This window comes from Lampetra planeri, chromosome 4, assembly GCF_965212315.1.
Source record: "Lampetra planeri chromosome 4, kcLamPlan1.2.h2, whole genome shotgun sequence".
NCBI lineage: Eukaryota > Metazoa > Chordata > Hyperoartia > Petromyzontiformes > Petromyzontidae > Lampetra > Lampetra planeri.
Genome location: NC_136110.1, coordinates 21,100,458 through 21,111,278, shown reverse-complemented (window position 1 = coordinate 21,111,278; position 10,821 = coordinate 21,100,458). Strand labels below are relative to the sequence as shown.

General features: G+C 59.3%; 1 protein-coding gene across 1 annotated transcript; it reads left to right on the top strand.

Moving 5' to 3' along the window:
* Nucleotides 1–254: 254 nt before the first annotated feature.
* On the top strand, nt 255–6,386 carry LOC144717782 (potassium voltage-gated channel subfamily V member 1-like). Its single transcript, XM_078593434.1, has 4 exons — nt 255–295; nt 668–756; nt 945–2,222; nt 5,851–6,386. The coding sequence occupies exons 1-4, from the start codon at nt 255–257 to the stop codon at nt 6,384–6,386; spliced, it is 1,944 nt and encodes a 647-aa protein (XP_078449560.1).
* Nucleotides 6,387–10,821: the final 4,435 nt, after the last annotated feature.

The window sequence follows — 10,821 nt, the reverse complement described above, 5'->3', positions numbered from 1 at the left end:
CGCCACTAGGTCCACTCGGCCTTAACGAGTTACCTCGCGAGGGGCGTAAACATCAGCACTGGGGATACAAAGGCGGGCCGGGCGCGGTGCTGACCACCCCCCCCCCCCCCCTCGTGTGCCGTGCCGGAGAGCACGTTCACCAGGGAGACGGAGCGATGGCCTCGAATCTCGTGCGCAGCTGCGGGGTGGATTCCCGCATCGCAGGGGTCGCGGCTTGGGGAGGCCTTCGTCCAGCAGTGGATCGACCATGGTCGATGGTGACGATGATGTCACCCGAGTGCGAATTGGGCAACGGGTGCGGTGCTGAGTGCGCCGCTGCGTGTTGGGTGTCACGATTCTCTGGAGGATGTCACACGAGCCGACGCGTGCTCGTAACCACCACTCACTCTCTACCTGCAAAGACAAACTCCCCACACCTCCCCGCCCCACCATAGCCTTTCACAAACTGTAGGGGCAAGTGCTGTTTGCGAGCACCTGTTAAGGCCGCAGCGGCACACGAGGGGGGTGGGTCGCCAACACCACAACCTGCCGCCTTAATCCCCCTTAGTGACGATGTTTATACGTCGCACCTGATACTAGCGTGTGGCTGAGTAGACCTCAGGGAGGCCCAGGACAGTTCAGATAATCGTCACTGATGTTGGTCGTCGCCAGCGGGAATCAATTTCAGTTCGCCGGATTCGTTGCGTAGCGCACTAACCACTGCGCATTCGCTCTCTCCCTGCACACACACACGCACGCACGCACACACACACACGCATACACACACACGCACACACGCACACACACACACACACGCACACACACGCACACATACACACGCACGCATACGCACACATACACACACGCACACACCCACACACGCATACACACACACGCACACACACACACGCATACACACACACGCATACACTCACACGCATGCACACGCACACACCCACACGCACGCACACACGCGCGCGCGTTGCGTGCTCGCACAGGTAAACACCCCTGCACCCAGCACGCGGCGCACAACGCAGAGGAGCGAGGACAAACAGAGAAGCCCCGACTGACGATGCCAGCACCCTCTTCGTACGCTCGCTCAGTCGGGCGGTTTAGCGGCGGCGGAGGAGGAGGAAGAGGAGTAAGAAGAAGAGGATCCCACTCGCCAGACCCGGTAGGGGACTCCAACGTGGACGGGCCCCGCGGCCTCTGCGTGAACGTGGGCGGCAGCAAGCACTTCGTGCCCCGCGAGCTGCTCGAGGCTCATCCGGACAGCCGCCTCGGGAGGCTGGCGGCCAGGTCGTCCTCCCACTCGGGCGTCACGTTCGGCGACCCCCTCGATCGCTCGGCCGTGACCGCGGCGGGAGGCCCCGAGGCGGTCGCGCCGGAGGCAGCGGCGGATGGCGCCGTGCTTGGCTCGGCCGCCTTCGTCGATCTGTGCGACGACGCGGACCCCTCCTCGCGCGAGTTCTTCTTCGACCGCAGCGCCGAGACGTTCGGCTACGTGCTCGCCTTCTACCGCACGGGCCGCCTGCACGTGCACGAAGGCATCTGCGCCGCCGCCTTCCTGCAGGAGATGGAGTACTGGGGCATCTCGGAGCCCAGCCTGGCGCGCTGCTGCCGCGACCGCTTCGGGCGCAAGCGCGACAACATCCTAAGCACCGCGGCGGCTCAGCAGCAGCAGCAGTTCCCCGCCGAGCAGTTCGGTTCGAGGCAGCAGGCGCAGGAGGACGAGGAGCGGCAGCTGCTGCTGACCGAGGGCGCGCGCTGCGGCCCGCTGCGTGTGCGCGTCCTCGAGCTCCTCGAGAGCCCCGAGTCGTCGCGGACGGCGCGCGCGGTGTCGCTCCTCTCCGTGAGCTTCGTGCTCCTCTCGGTGGTCAACATGTGCCTCATGACGGCCTACGAGGGCGCCGCGGCGCAGGAGGCGTTCTCGGCGCTCGAGAGCGCCTGCACCGCGTGGTTCACTGTCGAGTTCTCGTGCCGCGCCGTGTGCGCGCCCCGCAAGCTGCGCTTCCTCGCGCGCTTCTCCAACGTGGTGGACCTGCTCGCGATCGCGCCCTACTACATCACGGCGCTGCTCGAGAGAGTCCAGCAGCAGCAGCACTCAGGGGCCGCCGCTGCCGCCGGTGCGACTGCCGGCGGTGGCGGCGGTGGAGGTGATCTCGGCAACGCGGGACGCGCGCTGCAGACGGTGCGCCTCCTGCGCGCACTGCGCCTCCTCAAGCTGGGGCGGCACTCCACGGGTACGTCCGTGTGTGTGTGTGGGGGGGGTGTGTGTGTGTGGGTGTGTGTGTGTGTGGGGGGTGTGTGTGTGTGTGTGGGGGTGTGTGGGTGTGTGTGTGGGGGTGTGTGTGTGTGTGGGTGTGTGTGTGGGGGTGTGTGTGTGGGGGGGGGGGGGGTGTGGGGGGGTGTGTGGGGGTGTGTGTGGGGGGGTGTGTGTGGGGTGTGTGTGGGTGGGTGTGTGTGTGGGGGTGTGTGTGGGGGTGTGTGTGTGTGTGTGTGTGGGGGGGTGTGTGTGTAGGCGTGTGTGGGTGTGTGTGCGTGTGTGTGTTGGGGTGTGTGTGTGTGGGGGTGTGTGTGTGGGGGTGTGTGTGTGTGGGTGTGTGTGTGGGGGAGTGTGTGTGGGTGTGTGTTTTTAGGAGGGTGTGTGTGTGTGGTGGTTTGTGTGGGTGTGTGTGTAGGTGTGTGTGGGTGTTTGTGTGTGGGGGTGTGTGTGTGGGGGTGTGTGTGTGGGGGTGTGTATGTGTGTGGGGGTGTGTGTGGGGGTGTGTGTGTGTGTGGGGGTGTGCGGGGGTGTGTGTGTGTGGGGGTATGTGTGGGGGTGTGTGTGTGGGTGTGTGTGTGTGTTGGGGGGTGTGTGGGTGTGAGGGGTGTGTGGGTGTGTGGGGTGTGTGGGTGTGTGTGGGGGTGTTTGTGGGGGTGTGTGTGGGGGTGTGTGTGGGGGTGTGTGGGGGTGTGTGTGGGGGCAATATCTTTTCATCGGTTGCGTAATGCTGTGTGGAAGCTACCTGGTCTGTCGTTCCGCACGAAGCTTCAGGTCTTCGCGGCCATGGTCATTCCGTCCCTGCTCTACGCTTGCGAAACGTGGACCCCCCTAATGGAGCATCTTCGCCGGTTGGAAACATTTAGGCTGGCCTGCCTACGATCCATCCTGGGTTTAACCAGGCTGGATTGTGTGAGGAGCTCACAAATCCTTGAAAGATCTGGGCAAAGTCCCATCGGTGAGCTCCTCCGGCAGGCAAGGCTGCGTTGGCTGGGTCATGTAGCCCGCATGCCCAGCCACCGCATGCCTAAACAGCTTTTGTTCGGCCGGATCGAGGGGGCTAAACGGGCGCGGCACGGGCTGGAGAAGAGATGGAGTGATGTGGTACAGGAGGACGTGGAGCTGAGTGGACTTGCCGATGACTGGTACCAGCGGTGTCAAGATCGGCCTCAGTGGAGGAGGCTCGTGAAGGACGCTACTGGGCAGTTGGAGGCAGTCGCCCTCCAACAACAACGGAGGGCGGAGGAGCGACGCTCACAACAACGAGCGGAGCGCCGGGTGGCTAAAGCACAGCAAGTTGGTACAGTAGGGGGCACAGGTGGTGCATCAGCCAGTCATCTCGGTCATCTCGGTCAGTCGATCCGTGGCACCTGCTGGGTCTGCCCCGTGACTTCCTGTCAGCGGGCGTTCGACACTTCACGTGGCCTCAGGGTGCACATGGCCTGGCACAAGCGTCGTGGTGACGTCACCGCCACTTAGTGGCGAATGGCGGTTGTTGTTGTTGTGGGGGTGTGTGGGGGTGTGTGTGTGGGGGTGTGTGTGGGGGTGTGTGTGGGGGAACGGTGGTGTAGAGGTTAGCGCTGTGCTGCTCTACGAACCCGGTGACCCGGGTGCGATTTCCGCTCACGGCCAACACCGGTGACGATTATCTGAACCGGTCCCGGGAATCCCCTAGGTCAACTCAGCCTGAAACGAGTACCTAGTGCCATGTGTAAATATCGCCACTAGGGAGACAAAGACGGCCGGGCATGGTGCTTGCCACCCAGCCCCTTTGTGTGCCATTCCAGCCTTCATAGGTGCTAACCGCTAACAGCACTTGCCCCAACAGTCTGTTAAGGCTGTACGGGGGATCTTTGTGATGCATCATTGTTAGTAAATCAACCCTTGCCAGTATTGCGTTGTACTGTTGCTGGACAACACGAACCTATGACGTGAAAATAAAGTTTGTTTGAGCCCCTCTGGAAGTTCATCACGGTCGAGACCCGCGGTTTAACTCTGCCTGCCACTTCAGATAGAACCGGATTCTCAAGTGCAGGGAGCTGATGGTGTCAGGCGGTCATGGATAGTGAACTTTTTTTTTATTCGATTAAGCAATTTACAAAAGTACTGGCAGCCCACGCGTCCATTAGACGTTACTGTCCGTATGTATGTTGATTTATTTCGCACCGTACGTAGCCAAAAGCGTATAGCTCCAGTGGCTTCATAACATCGAAAGGTAAAGCATTCCACACGGCCGCAGTAGCGTATTTGAAAGCGCGCGATGCGGTGACCGTCTTTGCTAGATGGCCAGCAGCCAAAAGCCGCTGCTGCTGCGAGGATGATCGCAGATCGCGTGATGGCTTATGGCCCTTGACGAGATCAGCATGGCATTGCGGTTCATTTTGTGGCGAGCACTCTGTGTGCAATGAGTTGCAAAGAGACTGCCCGGCTCCCCCGCACGTCCCGTGGACGTTGACCGCCCCTTCCCTCGATCCACCCACCCGTCCCTCCCTCCCTGTAACCGGTGATTGGCGTGAGAGGCACGGCTCTTGACTGGGCACGACGGAGCCGCGGTGCAATCGAGGAGTGACTCCGCAAGTCGCTGTGTGGTCTCCCTCGAGGGTGTTAGCTGACGTGAATAGGGAGCCTCTGCTGACCGTAGTTGGGGGTTCCAGAAAAAAGCCATCCCGTAACCTGGCGAAGCACGTGCGAAAAATTAAACAACAACACACTCACAGACGCGTACATTTAACTTAAAACCCCGGTGAGACTCGCCACGGAGACGCGCGTTTACTTTGCAAGGGAGAACTTATGGACGTGATGAAAGATCGCGTGACGCATCATTACACCGCGGAGCACAACCACAGCCAGAGAGCTGTGGTCGGAGTAGCAGAGTTCAATAATTACCATAGAATAACCTGACTGAAGATTAATCCGCTGACCAGCGTGGTGAAGTATGGTCACACAACCTCATGACCACAACTTGATGACCCACCCCTTGCTGGGCATCTGTGAACTTCATAACTAATCGGATTACTTCCAATATTAATACTAATTATGATTCGGCTGGGGATTGCTAAAAGGGCTGCTATGTTTTAGCATTACCACGGAAATGACCCCACCAGACCAAAAGTGTGAATTTAAATCACTACAGCAACACGGCATGCTGCTACCATCCAATGAAAAACGAAATCAGCACAAATACAGTTTAAAGAAACGTTCATGAAACAAACATGAATCATATTTGCAAGAGCAAGCAGAACAAGGACAGATACGCAGTTTGCATACATTACTTGACTTGGTCTGTTCTGACTTTTCACCTGAACCCGAGCCCCCCCCCCCACTCCTGACCCCGAGCTCCCCCCCCACACCTGACCCCGAGCCCCCCCCCACACTCCTGACCCCGAGCCCCCCCCCCACACCTGACCCCGAGCCCCCCCCCCCACACCTGACCCCGAGCCCCCCCCCCCCCGCACACCTGACCCCTTCCCCCCCCACACCTGACCCCGAGCCCCCCCCACACCTGACCCCTCCCCCTCCCACACCTGACCCCGAGCCCCCCCACACCTGACCCCAAGCACCCCACACCTGACCCCGAGCGCCCCCACCCCGCGTCTCTGCTCGCGCAGGGCTGCGTGCGCTGGGCACGACGCTGGCGCGCTGCTACGAGGAGGTGGGCATGCTCATGCTCTTCCTCTCCGTGGGCATCTCCATCTTCGCGGCGCTGGAGCACGCGCTCGAGGGCTCCGAGCCCAACTCGCTCTACCCGAGCGTCCCCGCCGCCTGGTGGTGGGCCATCGCCTCCATGACCACGGTGGGCTACGGCGACATCCGGCCCGACACGGCGGCGGGCAAGGCGGTCGCCTTCCTCTGCATCCTCTTCGGCATCCTGGTGCTCGCGCTGCCCATCGCCACCATCAACGACAAGTTCTCCGAGTACTACGTGACGCTGCGGGCGCGCGACTCCTCGGCGCGGCAGGGCAAGACGCTGCGCAGGCTCGCGCGGAGCCTCTCGCAGGAGCGCCTCGCCGCCGCCGCCGCGGCCACCGTGGCCGGCGGCGGCGACGGCGGGAGGAACCTGCGCGACGCGTACGCCTGGAGGGTCGTGAGGCTGCTGCGAGGCGGCGGCGGCGGCGGTGGCGCCGCCGGAGCACAGGACACATGAGGCGGCTCATCAGTGTCGTCGCCGCGCCCTTGCCCGACCGCGTGAGACGGCGTTCACGCTCCGCGCGCCGCTCGGATATTCGTCCGTTCGAGCGACTTTTGAAGAGGAGGCTGTGAGACACGGGGCTGGAGGGAGCTCCCAGCAGCCGGAGCGAAACGTTGGACGTCATGCAGAAGGGGCGCGCGTGATTAAGCAAGCCAGAAGTGCGCAGCACGCAACCGCCCAACACTCGCGCGGTAGCTCGAAGGGGCTTCGTGGTGGATCAAGGGACGTGACCGTCACGTGACGCAAGTGCCTGAAGGAGGAGGAGGAGATGTCGAGAAGGGAGCGTGGATCTGAGTGGAATCTCCCCGTCCGCAGGGGCCCGCTCGGAAGGCCGCCTTCACACGCGAGTCAGCAGCCGAGGGCTCAACAGTCTTCGAGGCGCAAGTCGCTCGCGACCGTCCGAGTTGTGGGGCCGTCCGCGCCTGCCGCTCGCCGGCTCTTTGCAGACGAGGGACATCGGCAGCTTCCGTCGATTGAGTTTAAAACATTTTCCCAAGAAATCTTTACCGACTGTCGGGATTGTTCTCCTCGAGGGGAGGCACTTTCACCAGCAAGTGGCCACGATCTAGAAATTGCAGGGCTGCACCTCTACTATCACCACGTTTTTAGATGTGCGTCAAATTGCTCAAATTGCTCGTTGAGCAATTTGACGCGTGGGGACAAACTTTGTCGCCATCGGAGGACAACCACAGAGAGGGAGAGATCTCAAACGCCGCTTAAACGAAGGCGGCTGACCTTCAACGTGTCCCACTGCAGCGGTGTTCTTCACTGCAAGGCCTGCGGGCTACTGGCGCTCCCTGGTGGCCTTCAGTGCGGCCCCCGACAATACACAACAAGTGAAAACACCCCGTCGTGCTGCTGCCAAACCCCCAATGGTTTCAAATGGTGTGGCGGCCCTCACACTGATGATGTCTTCTCGGCGAAGTGGTCCCTGCCCCCCTACCCCCCACCTCTGAAAAGGAGTCAAGTATACTGGTCTATTCGGTCAACGGGTTCCACGAACGCTGGGACATCAGTTGCCACTGCTCAGTCCGTCACCACCGGCCGGCCGCCAGAGCGTGACACGAGCACCGGGGGGTGGGGTCTGTGCGGTCCACTCAGGTACCGTGGGTGGCTGCGACAAGAATTCAGGGTTGGGTAGCAGTAATGCTGCACAGATAGCCCTACTGGGAGCATACTTGCTGTGCTGTTTGCTGCCTTATACAGGCGCTGCCTGGCTTCCTTGAATGTTGAGCTGTGAAATGAATCCGTGACCTCGCAGCCAACTACATTTGACCTTTGGTTAACCAAGGAGTTGCGCTCCCCTTTGCAACTCGGTCCGCATACAGAGAGTGGTGTTGCAATTATCACGCACGCACGCGCACACACGCGCACGCGCGCGCGTGCGTGCGCGTGCGTGCGTGTGCGCGTGCACCTCTTTAAACTGCTCGGTATATTCACGCACGTGTTTTAGGTTTTGCTGGCAGATGCTGTGTGTCCGTCCCTTGAGCAGTGCCCAGCCTTGCTGATCGCTGTTGTCAGACAGGAGCCGTGTTGTTGCAACATTGCTGACAAGCACGAGAGCACGTGCGCGTGTGTGTAACGGGGAGTGGTGGTGCAGCGGTTAGCGCGCTGCACTACGAACCCGACGACCCGAGTTCGATTCCCGCTCACGGCCAACACCAAGTGACAATTATCCGAACCGGTCCTGCACCTCCCCTAGGTCGGCTCGGTCTCAAATGAGTACCTGGTGTGGTGTGTTAACATCGCCACTGGGGAGACAAAGGCGGCCGGGCGTTGTGCTGGCCACCCACCCCGTCGTGTGCCTCACTGGCCTTCATAGGTGCTCGCTAACAGCACTTGCCCCAACAATCTGTTAAGGCTATACTGGGGAAGGGGGATCTTTGTCTTTGTATCTTTGTTGTGGCGGTGAGGAAGGTGGACGCAGCTGCCCCACACCACCCAAGCCCTGATTGGCTACCGGTTCACTTAAAGTCTCCCTTGACCTCCTCAACTACAGACTACGAATTGTAGCGGCACGTTCTCTCGACACCACCTACGGGCAGTGGTTCCAAACCTTTCCGCACCCCCCCCCCACGCGGCGGAATCCCTGTGCAGTAAGAACAAAGAGCGGTCCGTGAAACAAACACAAACAAAAAACAACCCATCGCATCTGCAACAGTTCCACGGACCTTGCAGAGTCGCAGTAGTTTGTTGATCTCCCCCCCCCCTTTCGCCTCCGATTAGCACGGTCGGATATGTACGGAGCGAAAGAGGTTCGACGTACACACACAGGTTGGGAACTACTGCCTTTGGACGTTTACGGTGGCTCCGTTATCCATCGTGTACCCATTCCGTACGTTGCCCCTGCCAGACCCCCTGTTTTGGAAGCTCTGTCTCGTCGGATCTTGAGCTCCGTGTCTCGCGTGAAGGTATGCGTCGAAGTCTTTTGTCGAGTTTCACGTTCGCCACTGGTGCCTGCCGGAGCAGCTCGGGTGCAATCGTCCAAGGGTGGGTGGGGGGGGGTTACAGAATCAGAATATCAGAATATTTATACTCGAAGAAGAATCCGATAAGCTATGAAGCTCTTTTCACCGATGTCCAGTCAGGGCGTGTCAGAACGTTACAACAACAAATGGTATCAAAACATGATAGGAGTGCAAATTATAGGCAAGGTCAACAAATCACTTCAAAAATATATACAGATTAAAGTAAACACTTTTTGAAATTATATATCATTAGGTCCACTGAGCCATTGGCTTCTTTTTCAGGAGCGACCTGGCCGCAAGTGATAGCTCAACGAAGTGGCTTATCATGTGGAAATCTACAGCAGCAGAAGAATCTGTGTATTCTAATTGCGGAGGGAAAATAGCGGAGGACTTGGAGAAAAAAATCCACGCGACCACGGGGAAAACATGCAAACTCCAAATATACAGGCGTCAGGGTCGGGATCGAGCCCCCGACCTTCCGCATACCAGGCGAGGTAGATAACATCACACCATCGTTTGTCCGCTGATTATATTGCGCGGAGCAACCAAAAGGCCACGAGGCAAGATCGATTGCACCCAAGATATGATTTACTACAAGGTACTGGGAGTCCTCAGTGAATCGATTTATTGCTGGAAGTCGACTGTGGCATGTGGTTTTGGCCTGTGGATTAGCAGCTGAGAATGTAAACTTTGAGAAGTATCGTTTGAGTCTGGACATAGACCTGTTGCCCCGTGCGTGCAGACATATTTATCACACCCTACAGAGAGACGGGTAATGGGGTTTCCCATAACTCTGTGGTGTGACGCCCACGCAGTAGCTGTGCATTCACTTTGCTTTCATAGACTTGCACTTTAAATGTGTAATAAAAGACTTGACCACGATCTCTGGCTCAGTGTCCTTTATTCGGTCCGTACTGCGTTCCCACACGGCTGTCTCTCTTATTCTCTCAGTGCTGGTTCCGATGTCACTCCAGTCACCATCAGCAGCCCCGCTGCTGTTCTTGTCGCTCTTGCAGCCCCACAGCAGCTCCGCTACTGTACTCTCACACAGCTCCCTTGGCTGTTCCTGCTGCAGCTCTGACAGCCTCGTGCTGTCTCGCCTTCTCGTCGCTCCTGCGACTCTTGGCAGCCACCCCGCTGCCCCTCACACACAGCCTTACTGCCTATCTCTATCTGCAGCTTTACACCTCCCAGTAGCTCCCTACTGTCCCCGGAGTTGGCTCCCGCTTCGACGGTGCCCCCTCGGCTCGTACGCCCGCGTGGCCCCACACCTTTCCATTCACACCCCGACTGCCTTCTCTTTCCGGTTTACCCGCTTAAGGACCCCAACCTTTCACCCACGTCACCTGGCTCCGCCTCCTCGTGACGTCACATCCGGAAGGTCGCTTTCGCCCGCATTACACCACCCTCCCCCATAGAAAAAACCCAGCCGACCTCGGCTGAACAATACCAAAGCGTAATGCGGTGAACCGACCTTCCCCCTTAAAGGACACTAAGCATGCAATATAACAACAAGAACAACAACACAAGTAACATCGACGAACGTACGAAAGCATGCGATAAATACGACGGCAAGAACAATAACAACATACAATCAACGAAACGTAAGCGATTTGGAACGAGTGCGGGTCGCCGGCCCGTCCCGGACGGTCGGCGGCCCACTTGTAGAACGGGGACGCGATGGAACACGAGGAATGACAGGGGGTAATTCCCCTGCTGCGATTGGAAGTCCACCGACGTCTCGTGTCCCTGACGAATCAGTCTTGGTCGTATTCCGCGAATGCGCCTGCAGCGGGGTCGGAAGGGTCGCCGGGCTTGAAGGTCCCGCAGCCCTGGCAGGCGCCCTCCGAACAGGCCCACTCCTCCCCCGCGGTGTCACGGTCGGCCTGTCTGGAACAGGTACGACAGGCGCTCTAGCAAGA